This window comes from Apus apus, chromosome 14, assembly GCF_020740795.1.
Source record: "Apus apus isolate bApuApu2 chromosome 14, bApuApu2.pri.cur, whole genome shotgun sequence".
NCBI lineage: Eukaryota > Metazoa > Chordata > Aves > Apodiformes > Apodidae > Apus > Apus apus.
This window is the reverse complement of record NC_067295.1, coordinates 1331077-1353267: the sequence shown is the minus strand read 5'-3', so window position 1 is coordinate 1353267 and position 22191 is coordinate 1331077. Positions and strand designations below refer to the sequence as shown.

General features: G+C 47.6%; 1 protein-coding gene across 7 annotated transcripts in view; it reads left to right on the top strand.

Annotated features, from left to right (window-relative positions):
• The first annotated feature begins 1 nt into the window (after nucleotide 1).
• Nucleotides 2-22191, top strand: part of TSC2 (TSC complex subunit 2) — a 33437-nt gene continuing 11247 nt past the window's right edge. For 2 of the 7 annotated variants that reach the window (XM_051631722.1, XM_051631719.1), the window contains exons 1-29: nucleotides 872-1574; nucleotides 2439-2525; nucleotides 3169-3279; nucleotides 4198-4342; nucleotides 4474-4591; nucleotides 5080-5128; nucleotides 5524-5649; nucleotides 5979-6052; nucleotides 6332-6458; nucleotides 7124-7267; nucleotides 7495-7632; nucleotides 7847-7950; nucleotides 8727-8808; nucleotides 9664-9819; nucleotides 10147-10263; nucleotides 10859-10981; nucleotides 11263-11369; nucleotides 12280-12433; nucleotides 13578-13700; nucleotides 14005-14139; nucleotides 14845-15034; nucleotides 15438-15531; nucleotides 15834-15936; nucleotides 16094-16188; nucleotides 18702-18830; nucleotides 19772-19936; nucleotides 20511-20663; nucleotides 20827-20939; nucleotides 21358-21579. In XM_051631722.1, the coding sequence (XP_051487682.1) occupies nucleotides 1236-1574; nucleotides 2439-2525; nucleotides 3169-3279; nucleotides 4198-4342; nucleotides 4474-4591; nucleotides 5080-5128; nucleotides 5524-5649; nucleotides 5979-6052; nucleotides 6332-6458; nucleotides 7124-7267; nucleotides 7495-7632; nucleotides 7847-7950; nucleotides 8727-8808; nucleotides 9664-9819; nucleotides 10147-10263; nucleotides 10859-10981; nucleotides 11263-11369; nucleotides 12280-12433; nucleotides 13578-13700; nucleotides 14005-14139; nucleotides 14845-15034; nucleotides 15438-15531; nucleotides 15834-15936; nucleotides 16094-16188; nucleotides 18702-18830; nucleotides 19772-19936; nucleotides 20511-20663; nucleotides 20827-20939; nucleotides 21358-21579 (3823 nt within the window). In that variant the 5' untranslated portion in view covers nucleotides 872-1235. Of the gene's footprint in view, nucleotides 22-871; nucleotides 1575-2438; nucleotides 2526-3168; nucleotides 3280-4197; nucleotides 4343-4473; nucleotides 4592-5079; nucleotides 5129-5523; nucleotides 5650-5978; nucleotides 6053-6331; nucleotides 6459-7123; nucleotides 7268-7494; nucleotides 7633-7846; nucleotides 7951-8726; nucleotides 8809-9663; nucleotides 9820-10146; nucleotides 10264-10858; nucleotides 10982-11262; nucleotides 11370-12279; nucleotides 12434-13577; nucleotides 13701-14004; nucleotides 14140-14844; nucleotides 15035-15437; nucleotides 15532-15833; nucleotides 15937-16093; nucleotides 16189-18698; nucleotides 18831-19771; nucleotides 19937-20510; nucleotides 20664-20826; nucleotides 20940-21357; nucleotides 21580-22191 lie in introns of those variants that run through there. The other 5 variants (XM_051631720.1, XM_051631718.1, XM_051631724.1 and 2 more) reach the window with 3 other exon arrangements.

Here is a 22191-nt window from a genome sequence, read left to right as displayed (position 1 = left end):
GCCGGGGGCCGGGGGCGGCGGGTGAGTCGGGGCGCGGGGTCGGGAGGCCCCGAGCGGGCCGGGGGGTGTGCCCGGTGCGGGGTGTGCCCGGTGCGGGGGGGGCTGCCCGGTGCGGGGGGGCTGCCCGGTGCGGGGGATGCCCGGTGCGGGGTGTGCCCGGTGCGGGGCTGTGCCCGGTGCGGGGGCTGTGCCCGGTGCGGGGGGTGCCCGGTGCGGGGGGGGTGCCCGGTGCGGGGCTGTGCCCGGTGCGGGGGGTGTGCCCGGTGCGGGGGGTGCCCGGTGCGGGGGGTGCCCGGTGCGGGGCTGTGCCCGGTGCGGGGGCTGTGCCCGGTGCGGGGGGTGCCCGGTGCGGGGGGGGTGCCCGGTGCGGGGCTGTGCCCGGTGCGGGGGGTGTGCCCGGTGCGGGGGGTGCCCGGTGCGGGGGGTGCCCGGTGCGGGGCTGTGCCCGGTGCGGGGGACGCGGGGCCTTGCGGGGCTGCCCCCGGCTGCGGGAGCCCCCCGAGGGTCCCTATGCGGGAGCCGGGGTGTGCGGGGCGAGCCCGCGGTGCGTGCCCCGTTGCGTGTCCGCCCGGGGCCGCGGTGGGGCGGGCGGAGGGCCCCGCGCCGTGCCCCGGGGTGTGTGCGGGGGGCTGCGCGGTGTCCCCGCCGTCGGGCGGGGGTCGCGGCCTGTGCCCCCGCAGCGTGTCCCCCGGGCTGCTGGGCCGGGCAGCACGCGGGGTGGCGGGGCGGGCGATGTCCTGTCCGCGGGGACTCGGGCGCAGCCGAGGGGCGGGCCGGTGCCGAGGGCAGGGTGCTGGGGCTGTGCCGGGGGCCGGGGTCCTGCTGCAGCCGTGTGCCAGGGCCCCTGAGGGGCAGCAGGCCGGGGCTGGCTGCAGGGCTGGCTTCGGAACGTCTGCCACCCCTGTAACGAGCCTGCTTGTTCTCGGCCCCCCCGCTTCCTCCTGGCCGCGGCAGTGTTTGCATGTCCAGACTCTCAGGTTCATAAGGCTCTTCCTGGCACCTCTGCCGCACGGTGCCGGGTGCCTGTCCGTGGCTTTGGGACTGGGAACGGGCACTTCAGCTCACACCTGCCAAAAAGTCCGTGTGTGTGTTTATGCTTCAGAAATCAGCTCAAGGGTTTACAACTGCCCCACGTGGGCGGTGGTGGTGCTGGGCATTCAGAGCTTCCAGAAAATTGTGACCCTGAGCTCCCCATTCCCCAGGGAGCTGCGGGATGGGGGGGCTGAGGGCTCCTCATGTGTGTGGCCTCCTTGCTGACTTGTCCCCCATCTTGGGATTCTTCTTGTTTGAAGCAGCTGGAGCCACCAGAGCTGCTTCTCAGAGCCACGCTGTGGCAGCTGTCACTGGTGTTCTCCTGCTTCAGGAGCCCCTTGTGCCTCCCCTCACTGAAACCCTCTTCTGTGTCTGCAGGGCCCAGCGCTGGGTGCTTGTCAGCAATGGCAAAGCCTCAGGGCAAGGATTCCGGGCTGAAGGAGAAGTTCAGGAATCTTCTGGGGCTGGGAACATCCCGGGGAAGTTCCAAGTCGTCGGAGGGGAAACAAACAGAGTTTATCATCACTGCAGAAATACTCAAGGTGTGAGAACTGCCCATAGTAGAGGTGGAGGTGGTGCCAGGATCACCTGAGCTGGGAGGACTGGAAGGAGGGCTTGGTGGTTCTGCTTTCTCTTTTGACATCCACCCCCTCTCATGGCAGTGATCATGCCTTTGTACCTCATCTCTCAACTCATTCTCTAGTGAAATGCAATCAAAACTTGCCTACTTCAAAGTGACAGCAATTTAGTTACTCAACATTTGAATGCTTATGAGACAGGGTGGTGGTGTCTCATGTTGGGTCACAGGGTGTTTCCTCAAAATAGGCTGCTTTTTTTTTTATAATCAGAGCTTGACGAAGGTTGTGGTGGCAGTTTGCACCAGCTGGAAACTGTTTCTTTTTAATGAAAACCTTACAGTTTTGCAAAAATAATAATAAAAAATAATAATTATTATTCCAGTAATTGGTACAGCAAGTCTGCAAGCAGAATAGTTGGCACACAGGGAGGAAAACACATAAAAAGGGAGAAGCAGACCAGGATCCTTTCCCACCTGTGCTGACCTGCTGGGGAGCTGGACCTCATGTCCCTCCTTCCTCTGCCCTTCTCCCATGACCTGGGCAAGTGCCACAGCCAGGGAGCTGCTGACTTATCTCAGGATCTTGAGATGATCTGTCCTGGAGGTGAAAAGCTGCTTGGCTCCAGTTCTTTGAAAGTTCTAGTTTTGACAAATCATTTGCTGATGGAAAATGTTGTGGAGGAATTCCTGAAAAGCTCCAGTGATGACTAATGGTTTAGATAATTTTGGGCAAATGTGTGATTTATTTTTCTGTGGTTCACGATCCCCTTTGAGAAACCCGTGTTTCTAGTAAGGCAAACTGTGGGCTTCTTTCTGCATTTTTTTCCAGGAACTGAGCATAGAATGTGGATTAAGTAACAGGATACGAGCAATTGGTCAAATCTGTGAAGTGGCAAAAACAAAAAAAATTGAAGAGGTAAGTTTCAAATGTTCAGTAACTATTGGAAAGGTGGAAATTTAAGCAACAGCTTTTAACCTGTCTTAAGAGGCTCCTGTAGTTTGGGCTGCCTTTTAGATTTGGTGATTCCAGAAGCTGTTTTGTGCAGTCCAGACCTGTACAAGGTTTAAAAAAGGTGTGAAAGAAAAGTAGTCTTGTCCAACCTACCAACTGTGGAGCAGGGAGGATGTAGCTGATGGGCTTCCTGAGCTGGATAGAGGGAGAACACTGCCAATATTCAGGCCTGTTCAGGACAGTTCATGGGAGATGATGTTGATCCTCTAGAAGAGGTGTTTGCTTCCTCCTCTGTCTTGTTAATAAGCAGCCTCAAATCAGTTTGAAACTCACCTTGAATTGGGATGAAGGTTTCTGTAAAATGCGTGAATTAAGAACTTCAGTTACTGAGGTGGAAGTTGTCAGACAGGACAGGGTTTGGTGTCTCTCATGTGGTTCCTCTGAGCTAATGACAGGTGAGAGTGTCCCTCAGAAGAGACCTCTGCCCATGAAATCCCTGGAGATCTAGCTCATTAACTTGCTGTAATTAATGACTGACCCCCTGGGTAGAGATCCCAGAAGTAGCTTCACTTCCCTGCTGCTGCCTGTCTCCTGTGTTTGTTTCCAGCATGCAGTGGAAGCCATCTGGAAGGTGGTGGCTGACATGCTCCAGCCAGAGCGCCCCGCCGAAGCCAGACACGCGGTTCTTCACCTGCTGAAGTCAATCGTCCAAGGACAGGTGAAAGCAAACTGCACTGAAACTGGGCTTTGTGCAGAGTGTGAGGGTGGAAAACACTGGGTGGCTCTTCGTAGAATCACATCACAGAATGGTTGGGGTTGGAAGGGGCCTTATAGATCATCTAGATCCAGCCCCTTCCCTCCCCTTCAATCTTCGTTGCAGCTTTCCATGTTTATTTTGGTGGGGCCCAGTGAGTGGGAGGAGAAATCACTGCAAGTCTTGGTTTGACCTCACAGCAAAACTTTTTCATAGTCTATTAGAAAATGTTTCAGTTTTGGGGCAATGTTCTGGAGAAGCAGCAAATACTTAAGTTCAGTGTAGTACAGTGAATTTTATATGGTCTCTGCCCAGGCCTGTTGCTCCCAGTCTGCAGCTGGTTTGGTGTTTGGGCATGTTGAGAGTGCATGAAGTTCTGTGTGAGATACTTTTCTAGCCTGGCCAAGTTAAGCACACTATGAATTCTTCAGATTTCACACTGTGCTGTGCAAACATCAGACTGTATCAGACCAAAGTTCTAGTTTTCAGTGTTCTGAAGAGGCATGGGTAGGTGCAGGGGTAGGTGCTTTCAGGGAGAGCAGCCCTTGATTCTGGTCTGTTGGCTTCTTTAGTTCTTTAAAAGCTGTTCTGGTAGTGCTGTGGGGTGCAGTCTCCTTGGATTCCACAGTGTGTTGAGTGCTGTCTGTGTGTTGCTGGACAAATGCTTCCAGCTCCAAGTGCTGATCTAAGTGGTTGAGAAGACCTGAGCTCTGTCAGCAGCCAGAGGAGGCTGGAGGTGTTTTCACAGCCTGGAGGAAAAGAAAATAATAATTTCAATCGTGATGGTTACTGTTCTAGACCTTGATAAGCTTCAGGCCTTAACTGTCAGTTTTCATTAGTGACACTGTTATTCCCCTCCTCTTTGTGTTTTTTTTTTTTAAGGGTGAGAGATTAGGGATCCTCAGGGCACATTTTTTTAAGGTTATTAAAGACTATCCCTCCAATGAAGACCTGCACGAACGGCTGGAGGTGTTCAAGGCTCTAACAGAGAATGGAAGATACATCACCTACCTAGAGGAAGAGTTGGGTGAGTATTGCCTCTACCCCTCCTCAGTCGGGTGGGAATGAGTTAAGGGACAGGTATCCAGTGGTAGAAGAAAAAAGTGATAACAGTTCTGGGTAGGAAGCATATTGTAATGATTTGTTTTCCTTCTTTAGCTGACTTTGTCCTACAGTGGATGGATGTTGGTTTGTCTTCTGAGTTCCTTCTGGTTTTAGTGAATCTGGTGAAGTTCAATAGCTGCTACCTGGAAGACTATGTAGCTGACATGGTCCAGTAAGTTGTTTGTTTTGTTTTGTTTTGCTTTTTAGCTCCTATCCTTGGTAAATTACAGGAGAAAGTTGCAGATCAAAATACAGATAAGTGGAATCTTTTTCATCCCACCTGGATCTGTTTCATTCCAGACATTCATACCTGACATTTCTGAGAGATATTTGGGTTTCAGTTCTTACAGTGTTTGAATCTGGTTTAGTTTCATGCTTTCCCCATTTCCTGGGACAGACCTGATGCACTGCTTAGTCCCACAAAGGGTCTGTGCTGTTGAATCAGTGTAGGCATGTGAGCTGCATTTCAGTGCAACTTTCAGCTGATTTTATAAAGGAGGCTGAAGAGTTCAGTGTCTCTAGGGGTGTTATCAATGATGCCAAAGTAAGGGTAAGGATGAATGAAATAACATGTTCATTTACTTGTCTGTTTTGGCTCTTTGTAATTTGCCTAAAATCATACCAAACAAGCAATTATAATTAAATGTTCTTTCCTAACAGCAAGATATGCCTCTTGTGCATTCAGACTTCATCATCTGTGGACATAGAGGTCAGTAATTTGAGTCTTTCTTGGTACTTTAGAGTTCTTTGAAACTGTAACTTTTAGAAACAAAATCAGATCATCAGACTCTGCTCTTGGGTTATCCTCATCTTACAAGAGAGCTAATACAATGTTATGAGGTATTTGTAAACCTTTGGATCTCGTACACCAGGAATAATGTTATTCTAAAACAAACAGAGCATTGATAAATTGGACACATCAGTTTTTCAGCAGAGCTTTTTATGGTTTATTTTCTGTCTTATGATGATTAAAAAAAACAAAGAAAAAAAAGACATCTCTGTATCCCTTTTGACTTCCAGAAGATTTCCTGGTCTGCCAGGTTAGGATTTGACCCACTTCACTCTTAGAAGCATACAACCATTTTGTCCTTCTCTTTCCCAAAGATTTCCTTGCAAGTCCTGGATGCAGTTGTGTGCTATAACTGTCTGCCCTCGGAGAACCTGCCGGTGTTTATCATCACTCTGTGCCGAACCATCAACGTGAAGGAGCTCTGTGAGCCCTGCTGGAAGGTCACAGCTTTCTCCTGGTTTGGTTTTTAATGAGTTCACTGTTTTGGCCTCATAGATGAAGTGTCAGATGTGCCTATTTCAAGAGAAAGTTAAAAGTTGTTTCAAGTCTTAAGGGAGCAGCACATTGCTCCTGTAAGTCTTGTCCTGCCCTGCCTATGGAATTCACCCCCAGTTTCCTCTCAGTTGAGGTGACAGGCTTCTGTTGTGGCATGGAAGGGGCTGGACACATTTACTTGCCATAAGGGGGCATGATGGGCCAGCTAATTGCAGATTTAGGCTGATGAGCATTTTACCAATTAGATATTGAAGTGTTTTCTTTGAATTTGCAGCTTATGCGCAACCTTTTGGGAACTCACTTGGGACACAGTGCCATCTACAACATGTGCAGGATCATGGAAGACAGGTAAAGGTGTATCTAACAAAACCCCAGGAACTGGGTAGAGGTCCTGTTGAGATGGGTGGGGAGTCACTGACCTCAGCAGAACAAGGTGAAGGTTCTGGTGCTTAGAAATTAATTCCTTTCGTACGAAACGATTCTCTGCTTTTCGTGCGTGTGAACTGCTGTGTAAGGCTCTGATGTACAACAGCTGGGAGTTCCTGTTGTGACTGTATATTCCTGTGGACTCTTGTATGCTAAAATAGTTGTAGGATGGTCTAAGGCCTCCCTTCCATCTGTCCCTAGAGCTTACATGGCAGACGCAGCGCTGCTGAGAGGAGCTGTGTTCTTTGTGGGGATGGCTCTGTGGGGTGCTCATCGCCTCAACTCCCTCAAGAATTCCCCAACTTCAGTGCTGCCTTCATTCCTCAAGGTAGGATGGGATGCTGGGGGAACCTTGTACATCAGGTGGACATCTGGAGCTGTACAGATGGAGAACAAAAATGTGATCCCCTGCACCAAAGAGATCTTTGTATGGCTGAAAGCCAAGAGGCAGTAGTTGGGGATGGGGAGACAGTGGGGATGGGATGGGGATGGGGAGACAGTGAAACAGCAGAGGATTCAGGTTGGAAACTGAGACCTCCTTCTGGAATAGCTTTGGCCAGAAAAGCAAAGTCTGAATTATTGTTATCAAATATCTGCATTGTGAGTACTTTGGCTTAAAAAAGAAAAACAAAGCAAAAACTCTGATGCTTTCCAGTGTGTGGTACAACAACGAGGGCTGATGTCTTCAGGGACAGCTTCAGAGCTCTCTCAGAATTTTCCCATCCAAGTACACTGAGCAGGATTTGGGAGTGTTCACCTCCTGTGTCTGCTCTGTCAGGCAGGTCTGTGGCATCTGATCTACAGCTGTTTGCAAGAGTCTGACTGCACTTCATAAAATCGTTCTTGGCTTTGCCCTTTGTGTGTACAGACTTGAATATATTTACCTCAGACCTTCAGGCGAAGTTCCTCATTAGTGAGGTGTGTTTCCTTTGAATTTAGGAAGGTTTCTGATCACTGCTTCCCAACTGTTCACTGCAATGCTTGGTGTTCCAGGCCATGACTTGCCCCAATGCAGTTGTGTCTTACGAGATAGTTCTGTCCATCACACGCCTGATAAAGAAGTATGGGAAGGAGCTGCAGGCTGTAACCTGGGATATCCTGCTGGACATCATGGAGCGATTGCTGCAACAGCTGCAGGTGAGTGCTGAGCCTCTCTTGATGTGCTTTCAGCCAAAAGACCTTGCCAGAAATGGTTTTGCAAACTGATCTCCTGGTTGTGTGCTCCAGTGAACTCTGAACCCAAAGGAGGGTTTAGCCCAGTTCTCAATACTCTGCTTCTCAGCCGAGTTTGCTGTTTGTGTTTCAAAGTCAGCACTTTCTAGTGAGGTAAAAGTATTTTAGGAATGATTTTGTCTCTGTTTCAGTGTCTGGAGAGCCAAGAACTTAAGTCCATTGTACATGATCTTTTGACTACAGTAGAAGAACTCTGTGACCAGAATGACTTCCATGGCTCTGAAGAGAGATTTTTTGAGCTGGTGGAAAGATGTGCTGATCAGAGACCAGTAAGACTTGACTTATTATTGTCTCCCTGTGCTGCCAGTTGAATCTGGTTTGTTACTCAATACAGTTGGAAGTTGAGAGTCCTAAAATAGCAAGTGGTCAGAAAATCATGGCAAGGACTGACATGAGCCTTATTCTTGGGGAGGGGGTTGGGGGAAGGGATATGTTGTATTTGCTTATACACTAAAAAAGAAATTCTTGATCTTCCCATGAAAGGAATCTTCTGTATTAAACTTGATAACATACAGAGCTGAGTCCATTCATCCTGCCAAAGATGGCTGGATCCACAACCTGCAGTTGTTAATGGAGAGATTCTTCAGGTATGAAATCACAGCTTTGTGAATACAAGGCACTTTCAAGTATTTCTTGCCCCATTTTCCTGTTAGTTATATTTTTTTCTGAAGTTCTAATGTTAGTGACTGTTAAGAAGTATGGGAGTTCCAGGGCACAGTAAATGAAAGGATTTTGTTGAACAGAAGAAAAACTTTCCCCCGAGTTACTTATACAAATGTTGGGCTTTTTCTTCCTCCATTTCCATGGGGTGGTACTATTCCAATTAGCTTAGGCAGCTCTGTTCCAGCCCACAGCCCTTTGTAGTTCTGACACCAAACAAGACTTTTATGTTAAGCATCAGGATTGCATATGGTTATCCAGCATGAAAGTTATCTGGTTTGGAACTGGTATTCCTGAAACTATTTTTGGGATCTAAAATACCAACAGCAGTAACAAACTTCTGTCTCATCTGTGAAAAGCTGCCAAGGAGCAGCTCTTCCTCAGTGCCATATGTTTGGTTTTAAATTTGCTCAACAGAGCACTTGTTCTTCTGACATGTGCTTCCTAGTTTGGACTGGAAATGGGAAAACTGCAGTTCTAGTTCTCCAGAGGAAGTAAAAGTTGAACTGAGATTCCAGTTTCCAGTTGTCCTTGAGTCTGATTTTTTATGTAGAGACATTAACTTTAGGCTCAGCTGATCTCTGACAGTTACTGTTCTAACTCTTAAGTTGTATCTTAGTTTAATTTACTTTCCTTTTCTCCTCCCCCCCTTCCCTAAATATCAGCAACTTTATTCATCTTGAATTTGCTCTTCCCATTTTAGGAACGAAAGTCGTAGTGCAGTTCGTATTAAAGTTCTGGATGTCTTGTCCTTTGTTCTGAGCATTAACAGACAGTTCTACGAGGTGTGTGTTTATCTGCTTCTGATCATCACATGTGAGATCTTAAGGGGGTGGGAAAGGCTTTGGTGAGCAATGTTTTATGGTGTGCTACAGGTTGTCCCTGCCGCTGAGGAGTGTGCTTAAATGTGGGAGATAACATGTTAGGCATGATTCTTCAGGTTTCTTGTAGGAGGACTTGCCTTTTAGTTGTCCTTAGTTGGACCCAGGTATGTGCAACGTGCAGTGGGAGCTTCAGGTTGCAGCAACCAGGACACATCTGGTGGTGTCTTTACTTCTGTGTTTTAAGGTTGTTAATTCCATACACGTTTTGTTTTGGAAGAAAGGAAAGTCAATGGGAGAGAAGCAGGATTCGTTTAAAAGCCTTGTAAAAAGTTGAGGTCTGGACATAATCTGATGTGAGCAGATTGACTTGTCTTGGTGCTTGCAGTTTAATTGCAATCCAAGATGGAAGCTGTCTGAGAGAGGAGTTAGGGAAGAGCTCTAGGAATGTCCTCAAGCCCTTGGAATATACCCAGAGTGTCAGAGGACAGGAAGGGACAGCATGTTTCCTCTCTTTCAAAAAACCCCAAGCCCTAGAAATCCCTTTTCAACAGTTTATTTCAGCCTGGGCTCTGAAGTCTGTAGGACAGACAAAAAACAAAGCATTGAATCCAAGTGCAACAGAAGTCAGAAGTGTCTGGAGGGGTGGCACACAGAAATACTTATTTGGATGGAAAGATCAAGGAACCAGCTAGCTGAGGGACAAGGCTTCTATCAGAATATCAGTGTTCTTTTGTTTGTAATTATTTTCTCTTTAACAAGCTGTTTGAACAGCTGCCAGCCAAGCAGCAAGACTCATTAAGGTCTGTCCCCTTGCAGGAAGAGCTGATAAACTTGGTTGTGATCTCTCAGCTGGCTCACATTCCAGAGGATAAAGACCATCAGGTCCGAAAACTGGCCACTCAGCTTCTGGTAGACCTGGCTGAAGGCTGCAACACTCATCACTTCAACAGCTTGCTGGATATCATAGAAAAGGTGAGGCAGAGTTTGGTCAGCTGTCAGCAGCATCACCATATCATTTGCCAGATCCTCTCTCTGTGTCTGAGGAGCCTAACCAGATTGTCACCAGTTGCTTGGCTCAGCAGAATGCTGTCACACTGCTGGGTCTGGAGGGTGCAACTCTGAAGTGCAGAGCAGAGGGGAGCTTTAGAAACCCTGTCAGTGCAGATCTGAGCTACCTGACAGGGCTTGTGCAGTTTCCAGCAAGGATGCCTTGCTCTAGTTTTTCCTGACCTTTCAGGGTGGAAATAAAAGCAAGGTGTGTTGCAGACTTAAAGCTCAAGTTGCTTTTCTCTTTAAAAGGTGGCTGCACATTCTCTCTCATCTCCTTCTGAACTGGAGGAGAGGGACTTGCTCTCATATTCAGCTTCTTTGGAGGATGTCAAGACAGCAGTTCTTGGACTTCTGATAATTCTTCAGGTAAATGCTGCAGTGCAATAAACATGTCTTCTTCAGAATAGGTCTTATGCTGGGCTTGGCTTTTTAGATAACCCTTCTGCTACTAAATACTCCAACTATTGTTTTATACACTTAATATTTTAAATCTAGTTTTGGGTGCTGTATGACCATTTCCTAAATGTTTTATTTTCTCTATTTCCACTGGACAATGAATATGAGCACATTTCCATGGGTGAAGGGCAGATGTGTTCATAAACCAGCAGAAAGGGAATGACTGACAACCTGGAATAGATCCCTTGTGTTTGGGTAGCATGTCCCGAGATGGTTGAGCAGCTGGGAATCATAGAATCACAGACTGGTTGGGGTTGGAAGGGACGTTAAAGATCATCTAGTTCCTGAATGAGCAGGGACACCTCCCATTAGAGCTGGTTGTTCCAGCCAGTGCCCTTCTGGAGCCAGGCAGAGTTCCGGAGTCTTTGCAGAGGTTCTGTCCAGAGCCTTCTGTTCATCTTCCTTTCAGGAGCAAGTTTTGGCTTTGTTTTATGGAATTCTCAGTGCAGATACACACTGCTGAATAACAGGTGTCCATCTGCCTTGTGTCTCTGCTCCCCTGCAGACCAAGCTCTACAGCCTGCCCTCCAGCCACGCCACGCGGGTCTACGAGATGCTGATCCACCACATCCAGCGCCACTACATCTACTCCTACAGCCTGGCTGTGGCCAGCAGCATCAGGCTGCAGGTATGAGCAGTGATCTGTGTGCTCAGGTTGAGAGCTGCAGCCTGTCTTTGGGACTCCTGGGTGGCAGGTGGGGAATGTGTGCTGTAGAGCTTGCCAGAAGTAGAATTCGGTGTTTCTTTGGCTCATAAGAGTATGTGTGTAACACCAGAAGTGATGCCTCCTACAGAACTAGCCTCAGCATCTGCTAAAAATCCCTTTGTATTTGATAAAGTGTCACATGGGGAGGTGGGAGAGCATTCCACTGGCTTGGGTTCTGAGTGATTCCAGTGTCTTTGTTACAGGTATTTGATTTCCTGCTGATGCTTCGAGCTGACTCCCTCCACCGTCTTGGGCTTTCCAACAAGGATGGAGCAGTGAGGTTCAGCCCTTACTGTCTGTGTGATTTTGTGTAGGTTTCTCATTCCATTAAGCAAAAGCTGTTATCCAAACTATTTGGTGTTTTTTGCATGAGCTTAAAGGTCCATCAGTAGCAATCTGCATTTCTTCTAAATCTTCCAGATCCTGATGAATCTGCTGCAGGACAGGTCTATAGTTACAGCCTGGGATTGTCTCAACTAGTAACTCCTGGGTGGATTGTTCTTACAAATCACCCACCTACAGAGCTCTTAAATCTCAGATATGAAATTTCTGCTCCTGCTCACAAAACTTCGCAAAAATATTTGCAATTTCCTGCCCGAAACCAGTTTTTACATTGGGGTTTGATTCAGTGGTTTGTACAAATCTGGGTATTTTTGATGTTATAGTTTGGTCAGAGGTTCATAGAATCCTAGAATGCCAGGTTGGAAGGGACCTCAAGGATCATCTGGTCCAACCTTTCTAGGTACAACTATAGTTTAATTGAGATGGCTCAGCACCCTCTCAAGCTGAGACTTAAGACTGTCCTATGTGGGGAATTTACCTCTTCTCTTGGGAGACCACGAGCAGTGTCTGACACTCCTCGTGGTGAAAAATTTACCTCTTGTGTCCAATTGGAATCCCCCCAGGAGCGACTTGTGCCCATGACCCCTTGTCTTTTCCATGGGTCTCCTTGTAAACAGGGAGTCTCCATCTTTGTGTAAAATGCCCCAAAAGATATCTTTGTAAATTTGCTAGGGGCCTGGCTATAATAATCCTCAGCCTGACCAAACAGAGTCCTTGCTGTCTGTTTGCTGGGCAATCCTGTGATTTTTAATTGAAAATGCAATTTATATTGTTTGATCATTGAACTGGCTGCCAAATAGGGTAGCACTGTAGGTCACATGAATAGGTTGTTCAGGTCTTGATTTTCACATGTCTTTTTCCCCCTTTCCATGTTGTAGAGAAGCAGAGAAGAGGACTGCTGAGAAGAAGCCTGCTGGAACTCTCTCCCCACCTTCAGGAAGTCCCAGTGTGCCTTCCCAGAACCCCACGGTCCGTGTGGGGCACCTGCCATACTCCATGGTCTTTGGTGTCCTTCTGCAGTGTTTGAAGCAGGTAGGTCCACTCACAGTGCCAGTTGTCATCTTCACATGAATTGTGTCAGCTTAAACCAGCTGGCTAGAGGGTTCTGTCCCAGAGTAGCTAAAAAACGCCTGAAAAGAAATAGCTAAATCCTGCTTCTTGGGCAGAATCTGTGGATTGTTCAGATTACAGCCACCAGTGGGAGCACCAGAGCAGCTCTGCAGAGACCGAGCAGAGCTTTCATTGCCCTCTGCTTCAGAGCAGACAAGGGCAAAAATACGTTTAACAAAGGTGAGATAAATCATCCTGTTTCTGAAAGAGCGTTTGAAACCAAAAGAAACTCTCCTGCTGCAAGGTTTTCAAATATTTTGAGGATGGATGAATTCTCCCTGTAAATATAGATCGTTCATTAGAAAGAAGGAATGCTAGGAAGTAGCTCCATGGAGAAGGACTCCTAGTGGACAGCAAGTTATCCATGGGACAACAATGTGCCCTGGTGACCAAGAAGGCCAATGGTATTCTGGGGTGCATTAGGAAGAGTGTGTCCAGCAGGTTTAGGGAGGTTCTCCTCCCCCTCTACTCTGTCCTAGTGAGACCCCACATGGAGTATTGTGTCCAGTTCTGGGCTCAACAGTTCAAGAGGGACAGGGATTAACTTCAGAGAGTCCAATGGAGGCTACGAGGATGATGAAGGGACTGGAACATCTGTCCGATGAGGAAAGGCTGAAGGACTGGGGACTGTTTAGTCTAGAGAAGAGAAGACTGAAAGGGGATCTTATTAATATCTACAAATATCTGAAAGATGGGTGTCAAGAAGGAGGTGCCAGTCTCTTTTCAGTGGTGACCTGTGATAGAACAAGGGGCAATGGACACAAACTAGAGCACAGGAAGTTCCACCTCAACATGAGGAAAAACTTTTTGAGCTCAGTTGGATCTGGATACAAGTTGCCTTCCAGTTTGCAGTGCCAATATTGCACCTAGAGCTGGGTGACAGACAGGAACTGGTGACAGATACATGATTCTATGATTCTATGAAATGCCACTTCTTTTTATGTAACTACCATGGGAAGACCTACATCTGCCTAGGAAATGGTGTCTGAAATTTGATTGCTCTTACTTTCAAATTGAACTGAAATGGCACAACAATTTTCCACCTTAACTCCTTGATTCTTTCCAGGAGACAGACTGGAAGGTGTTGAAGTTGGTCCTCAAAAAATTGCCTGAATCCCTCCGCTACAAAGTGCTGTTTTTAACCTCTCCTTGTAACATCGACCTCCTGGCATCTGCACTGAGCTACATGGTAATGCCCTGCACCCTGCTGGTCTTTAACCCCTAGATCCTTTGGTTTCTTGAGAGTTGGTTGGGGGTTTTCTTTGAGGTTTTTGTGGGGGTTTTTTTCCCTTCAGCTTAATATTTTGAAGATTAGTATGCTGGTTTGTCAGTCCCCACTCACCTTCCTTTTTTGTGAGGGTTGTTTTAGGTACAGAAGTAGGTAATAATGCATGTTCTTTGGGTGTGTGGAAAGGAAGCTGTGGGTAGTGCCTGTCTACTGCCTTTCAGAGAGCATTTTTAGCCTGAGGTGTTCTTACTGTGTGATGTACCAGCTCACAGACAAGAAGACCACAGACAGGCTCCATGGCACCCCTGAAGGCTTTTCTCGCACGGATTTGCACCTGGCTGTGGTTCCCGTGCTGACGGCGTTAATATCCTACCACAATTATCTGGACAAAGCTAAACAGGTACAGGGAAAGCAAGGGGGGGGGTAGAGGGATTGGGCCTGAGCCTGTATAGGAGAGCTTTTTCTCCTATTACCTGATTAGGAGATGGAAGTGCAAGGTAATTTTGCCCTTTGCTGCTATTAAAAGCTACACTGGCTGGAGGGGGAAAAACACTTGTCTAACTTAGAGCAGCAGTAACTGCTGGGTCAGTTGGATTCACTCTTCTCCATCCATACCTGTCCCCCCTTGCAAGTCACTGGGTGACTTGACCCTGATAATAAAAAATTCTGTTTAATCAGAAACTTAATAATTTATTTTAATAATTAAGCACTGGAACAGGCTCCCCAGGGAGGTTGTGGAGTCTCCCTCTGTGGAGATATTTGAAACCCACTTAGATGCAGCCCTGTGGAATGTGCTCCAGGCCATCCTGCTTTAGCAGGGAGTTGGACTAGATAATCTCTCCAACTCTGACCATCCTGTGGTTCTGTGATTTCAAAATACCTACTTGATCAAAGTCCCATCTCCAGGCTTTGCCCTAGAATACATGCAGCATTACTTAGGGTTCCGTGTTAGTGCGTTTTGGGTAAGTCATGTGCGTCGTGCAGGCCTGGCAGCAGTGATACCTTGCAGACCATTCTGAAAGGCTGCCTGAGGGCAGGAGGTGGCACAGCAGAGGTTTTGTCTTTCCCTGCATTGTGACTTTTTTCCCCCTTCCTACTCTTCCAGCGTGAGATTGTGTATTGCCTGGAGCACGGCCTCATCTACCGCTGCGCCAACCAGTGCGTGGTGGCGCTCTCCGTCTGCAGCGTCGAGATGCCCGACATCATCATCAAGGCCCTGCCTGTCTTAATAGTCAAATTAACCCACATTTCTGCCACAGCCAATATGGCAATTCCTCTCTTAGAATTTCTTTCAAGTAAGTGCTGATGTTCTTCTACTTTTGGTCTGCTGTAGTTGTGAATGGAGTGTTTGCACTGAATGTTTTGATTTTGCATCAGTCAAATGGCATGTACTGTCAGGGTTCCTTGGTGATACCCTTGCACATCTGCCAGACAGAAATACCATCTCTTGTTTCTTACTGTTTTTCTATTTAAAGCACTTGCACACACTGAAGAAAGAGACATGCCCTGTGTAGTGCAGCCAGACAGTGGTTGGAAGTACAAAGCTTCTTAAATAGCTTGAAATCACACCCTGATGTTGACTTCATGTCAGCTGATGATGTAGATGAAACAAAACAATTCAAATGAAACTGAATTGTGATATTGAGTAGTTTGTGTTCAGACCTCACCTGTGGTGGTTTTCTTCTTGCACTGTTCCAGCTCTAGCCAGGCTGCCTCACCTCTACAGGAACTTTGCAGCAGAGCAGTATGCCAGCGTGTTTGCCATCTCCCTGCCCTACACAAACCCTTCCAAGTAAGCAAATGTGCTCCTGCCTCACCTGTAAAATGAAGAGAATGAGACATGCTTTTTTTTTTTCTGTAGTGCTGGGGTGCAAGGTTATTTATAGGATCTTGCTCATTCTGCTGTCTCCAGGCTGTTTCTGAAGAGGGGTCATTGGGCAAAATACCTTGTTTTTCTCAGACAGAACTTCTGAGGGTTTTTTTTCTTTATACTTGCAGTAGGTAAAGGGACAGTTCTCAGATGGAGGGGTCCCTCAGTCCTGGATTGGCATCATAATGCAGCATTAAACTGTGGAGATCTTTCTGCTGTTGCAGGTTTAACCAGTACATCGTGTGCCTGGCCCACCACGTGATAGCCATGTGGTTCATCCGCTGCCGCCTGCCCTTCCGAAAGGACTTTGTCCCCTACATTACCAAGGTAACAGACACTCCTGGATCAAAGGCAACATCCTAAAAACGATCATTCAGAAACTGGTTTGAGACATTTAAACGTTTTGTTGGAAGCTAGAAAAATTCTACTTGCTGTGTCAGTGTGTTTTTCAAACCTGGCTGAGCTCCTGTTGTCCCCCTGGCAGGGCCTGCGCTCCAACGTCCTCCTGTCCTTTGATGACACCCCTGAGAAGGACAGCTTCAGGGCTCGCAGCACCAGCCTGAATGAGAGGCCAAAAAGGTAAGTTATGTTTGAGTCCAGCAGGGCCTTGTGCTCCCTGCCCGAGCGCTCACACCCTCCCCTCTGTTCTTCTGAAGGAAGCTGGCTCTGGTTATCCACAGTCTGACAGTGCATTTAAGCAAGCAAAGTAAACCTCTTTAGGTCAGGGGATTGGTAAAGGACAAACTTAGCTTGGTAAGAGGCTGGAATCAAACTGAGCTGCCAGTCCCATAGTACATGTGAGGGCATCCCTGGCTGTTCTGCCAGCCTTTACAGTGAGGTTTGGGGCTTTTTGTTGTCAATTTTTGAAAATCAGCAGTTGTTTCAGGTTGGCGTGTGTCAGTACAATGCTACCAGAATAGAGAAGGGTGGTACCAGCAGCAATAGAATACCACGTTCATAACTAGCTCCTTTTGATGATTAATCTGTAATGACTGTTTAAGTGATTACCAGAGAAACCATTGTGATTAGCAACCTGTATAAATTGAGAGAGCCAGTGCTGCATTTTTCCACAGTGTCACCTCTCAGGGCTCTGGGTGGCTCAGAGCTGCCTTCTGTCCAGCTGGATGTCTTAGTCCTTTTTTTTTTGTTTGGAATCTTGAAGCCATTATGTCAGTACTAAGCAAAGCATAATATCTTTAAAAGTCAGAAGTCTTTCAAAGTAACATTTGCCAGGATAGGAGAACATTTCTTGGAAGGCATTCAGGGTTTCTCCCCCATCTTTTTACCTGCAGGACATACCTAAATGGGTTCACTTCACTTGCTTCAGTGTAAACGTGCAGTGATCACTTGGTGGCATTTGCACCCAGGGGAAAGTGCCTCTACTTTACCTGCAAGGCTCAAGGAGTATCTTGCAATGAAGAAACACCATCCCTGCCCTACTGCTGTAGCTGTAAACCCTGTTTTGTGTTTCATCTCTCCCATCTCCTCCTCCTCCTCCTCCATTCAGAAACTTGGAAGAGAAACCTCTTGACACTCGTCTCTCAAATTAGAATATCAACTAATCTCTTTTTTTTTTTTTTTTCCAAAAACCTGTTAAATTCTACCAGGTTGGAATACTACTGTATCTAAAGGCTTTTGCTAACACTGCTGGATCACTTTCTGCAGAAATCTCTGCTGAGGAATGTGGACTGTGCTGAGGCAGGAGCTGAAACACCAGAATGGCAGGATGCCACTGCAGACTCAGAGTCTGCCTGAGCTTGGATTCAGGCCAAGTGAGAGAGGAAGTAGCTCTCAGCAGATACCCCTTCCTTGCTTGAGGAGCTTGTGTGCTTGGCTTTCACTCCTTAAGCCCCAAAATAAGCATTTCTGTGCCCTGGCACCTGGCAGAGGTGCTGTGTGTTCAAGGGATGGAGATCCCAGTGGTTCCAAGGCTGCTTGGATGGCATGATCTTGGCCTGGGTGATTATCTTGGAGTGTGAGCCTGTGCTCTCTGCACTCACATCTCCAGCTGTAGCCAAACGGGACCTGTCAGAGGTTTTGGGGAGGAGAAGGACAAAAAAAGTTTGATCCCTCCAGGTGGCTGTCTGAAATATTGTCATTCACTGGAAGTAGGATAGCAAATAAATTGTGTTTAGAAAGGGGCAGAAGGGTTAAATGAGTATCTACATCTTATGTATATGGGTATGTGAATGGCTGAGCCAACTTTTATGTCTAAATTAGTACTGAGGCAGGCATGCATCTCAGCTTTGACTAATTAAAGTGCCTCTTAGATGTTAATTGCTGTCATCTCCCAACACGTGGTTGGCACCTGGCAGCCTAAAGGCTGATCTTCCTTTCTGTTCCAGCTGAAAGTCAAGGGGGTTACCTCGAGCCACCTGATCTGAGATTCTGCTTGTTTGGCAGAAAAGCATCAGGCAGGCAGCAGCAGCTTGGAGGGTGTTTGTGCTCTTGCCCTTCTGCCCCTGCTCTGGGAGCAGAACCAGCAGACCCCATGGGCTGGGGTCTCTCTGGAGCTGAGCTCAGGGGCACCTCTGCCTGGCTGTGGGTGGTTTGTGCCTGGGATTTGGGCACAGAGGTGGGGATGGCTGGCAGATCTTTGTGTCTCTTAGAAGAATGTGCTGCTGCTGGGCATTGGTGACTAGGAAGTAGCCAGGTGTTCAGCTGTGCTGAAGGGGTGAGCTGGGGCAACACAAGAGGTGGCTGAACTGCACAGAACTTCTCTGACATGAGAAATTTGTGCCAAGTCAGCATCCAGGTCCTCTTGCCTTTTTTTTTTAACAGCACAGTATTCCAACTATCATTTCAATCAGTTTTGTTTGTTTGTTTTAACTTGTACTAATTTCATTTGTTTTGTAGCACGTTTAAAATCTTGTTTTCAAAATGTGGTTTGTCTTTTTAATGCTTTCAGCTCTGCTCGTTTGTACGTTTTAATTTTTGTTTTCCTTTTTTTGACATTTGTTTTATTTTACATCACCCTCCGGGATCCCCCAATATTGACCCTGTGACCTGTGACTTTTCAACCTACATCCCTACAATGATTTCCTCCCTTCCTGTGACCTCTTTTGGGGGCTTGGTGCTTCTCCACCTAGTAGTTTAAGACTAGCCAAAAATGCAAAGCAAGGCTTGAATAACTCTCCTCCAGTGAAAGAGCTGAAAGAATCCTCTGCAGTTGATGCCTTCCGGTCCCGCAGCATCAGTGTGTCTGAACATGTGGTCCGCAGGTAGAGGCACTTTAAGTGGCGAGAATCCAAGAGCAACTCAGCACTTGGAAATCTGGCTGCAAGGGTGGGTGGAAGCAGGGTGGATTTGCATGTGGGATGCTTGCATGACTTTCTTCTGCAACAAAAAGAGGCCTGAGCCACAGTCAAAGGTCTTGGGAAGGTGTCATGGGCATCCCATGGCTTCCCAACGCCAGCTGTTGGGTTGTCACATCACACCCTGTGTAGCCTGAGGTCACTTTGCCTTGTTCTCTGGTGCTGCAGCAGCAAAATTTCTATTTTTAAAGTGAAGATGGTGAAGGGGGGGGGAAAAATCAACTAAAATAAACCGCCGCAATCCAGCTTGTTGCTGCAGTTGTTTTCAGTTGCATTGCCAGCTCGGGTGGTTGGGAGGCAGAGCTGCTCTCTGTTCTCCTGCCAATTTCCTGTTCAGAGCGCAATTTTGTTTCCATTTCAAGGTAAATTAGGTTTTCTGTAGCTATTGAATTTGGAGGGAAAAAAAAAAAATCCATCTATAGAAGGGGTGCAGCAGAGAAAAAACCAAACCACAGGATTATGAAGTGTGGAGTGCCCTGATTTGTGGCTCATGGGCAACAGGAAGCTCTGCAGGTGACGGGACGCTTGCCCTCGCTGTAGGTCAGTGACCTCCAAGCGTGGTGCTGCCACTCATGGTTTGCTTGGTGCACTTGCCCATGGGCCACCAGGCAGCACTGGCCTGGCCTTGTCAGTTGATGGACGTTCTCTCAAGATAAACCACACTTTCTGCAGTGACAATCTACAAAGCACAGCATGAGGCTAATCCAAAAGTACTTTCTCTCCTGGGTTGAGTGGCCACCTCTCTGATCTGGCACGTGCATGAGTCGCAGGTGGTTCTGCATCACTCTTGGGTGACAGGGACAAACTTTTTGCAATGTGGTCTGTCAGTTGGAAATATTCTCTTCTAGTCGGATACAAACATCCATCACCAGCTCAAGCCTGGGCTCTGCAGATGAAAATTCAATGGCTCAGGCTGATGACAACTTAAAAAATCTCCACCTGGAGCTCACCGAGACCTGTCTGGACATGATGGCTCGATACGTCTTCTCCAACTTCACTGCAGTGCCTAAGAGGTAGGGGTCTGTTGGTGACCATGGGGGAAATGGTTTTATTTGAGGTTCATATTTCACTTTATTAGTGGAAAATCACCATGACACATTTTAGCTCCTGGCAGGCCCAGGCTCTGAAGCTGCTCCTTGCAGATAAAACCTGGCTTGGCTAAATATGAGGTGAGCTGAGAGAAGTCCATTGGAGCCAACCAGCCTTTGCCTCAGCCTCGAGCTATCCAGAGGGAGAGGTCTGGCAGAGGTGCTGTCTGAGCAGTGCTTTGTGCCATGTCCTTGCTGGATAGTCACAGTCTTTGCTACAGTGTCCCACCAGCTGGCTTCCAATGGAGGCATGCACCTTCCTTGTCAGCCCTTCCCAGGAGGATACACACAGCTCAGACAAGGCCTGTTCCCTTCTCTGTGCTGGGTGTCCAGGAGTACTGCTCCCCCTTGATACTAAATCCAGCTCACCCCTTTTTCTGATGGATAATATGTGTGGATGGCCAGGGAGAAGGTTAAAAATGCTGTATGAAGAAGGAGAGCAGGTAGTAGGTCCTGCCCTGTTCCTTGGGTGTTGCGTTCATCACAGACGTGTTCCTAGGTCTCCTGTGGGTGAGTTCCTGTTGGCTGGAGGAAGGACAAAGACGTGGCTGGTTGGTAACAAGCTGGTGACCATCACTACCAGTGTTGGAACAGGGACAAGGTCTCTGCTTGGCCTGGACTCTGGAGAGCTCCAAAGCAGCACAGAATCAAGGTAAATTTTGCTCCCATTTCTAGGAATTTCCACCTAACAAAGTCACCTAAACCACTGTTGCAGTTTTTAGGTTTCCTGCTTAGCAGAAGAGGAATGTTGTACATGTCCAGCATGGCTGGTTCCTCTCCCAGGATAATATCTTTTTTTTCCTCCCCCCCCACAGCTCAGACCCTGTTCTGCAAGTGAGACAAACTAAAGAGGCTCCAGCAAAACTGGAATCCCAGGCTGGTCAGCAGGTTTGCAGAAGCTCTCGCAACAGAGTCCGATCCATGTCCGGTAAATTCCTGTCCTGGATCCTTTCTGCCATTTCTGGGTCTGTCTCAACAGACTTGAGTGCCCAAGTGCCTCCTGAAGAGACCTGTGTCTGACCTGGTTGGAGGATGTGGGCCCAGGATTGGGGTCTGGCATTTCCCAGAGGGCAGGGAGCAGCAGCCCTTGGCTCAGGAGTGGTGGTGGCTCCTGCCCCTCCTTGCAGGAAAGCTTTGGTGGCTGGTGAAGGGATGAGCACTTGCAGAGAGAATCACCAGTGTTTGACCTCATGGTTTATAAGAAACACATTCAAGGGAAACTTCTCTGAGGTTCCCAGTATTGTAAACGCAGCTGCTGGAGCAGCTCAAGACACTAATTGCTGCTGAGGTGTTTTCAGTGCTCATTAAAGGTGGGTCTCCCTTCTGGCTTGTGTCTGTCCCTCTAGGTGGTCATGCCTTACGTGTTGGTGCCTTAGACAGCTCAGCCTTCCATTTCCCCAGCGGCTCATCTTCCCAGGGGACACAAAGTCCTCCTGCTCCTGCACCTCGATCAGAGAAGACTAATGCTGCTCCACAGACACCTCTGCAGAAAGAAAAAGCAAACTTGGCTGCCTATGTCCCTCTGCTGACACAGGGATGGGCAGAAATCCTCGTGCGCAGACCCACAGGTATCTTCACCTGACTGTGGAGTGGGCTCTTCCCGCTTCTTAGAATATTCCATTTTCAGCTCTAAATGGATCTCTGGGTTGCATCCTGCCTCTTGAAAGTAATACACCTGATACCTGATTCTTTAAAATCACTTTTTTAATGTTTTAAATCTGTAACAGACCTGTGAAAATATGGAAGCAAGGTCTTAGATGAGTAGATGAGGTGCTGTTACAGAGATGGACCCAAATACCCTCAACCCTGCTTTGCATTTCCCATTTTTACACTGCTCTGTGGTCTTTCTTGACAGTCTGTGCTGTGTTACCTGGGGCTGAGGTGGGTGAGGCTTATGAATTGAGCAGCTGTATAGTTGTGACTGCTGGTAGGGGAGGAGTCAGGGCACCTTCAAGGTCAAAATTCTTGAATAATGGTGTGTTAGACAACAGCAGTGGGGGATTGTCCATTTCTGCTGGAAGTTGCTTCATGAAAAAATAACTGACTTGGTCTCAAAAATTAAAATACCTGCATATTTTGGGTATCTGCTGTAGTGATGAGTTACCAAGTGTGGGTTTTGAAAAGCTTGGGGTGAAGTACAGAGCACTGGGAGCTGCTTCCTGAACACAGGAAATGAATCC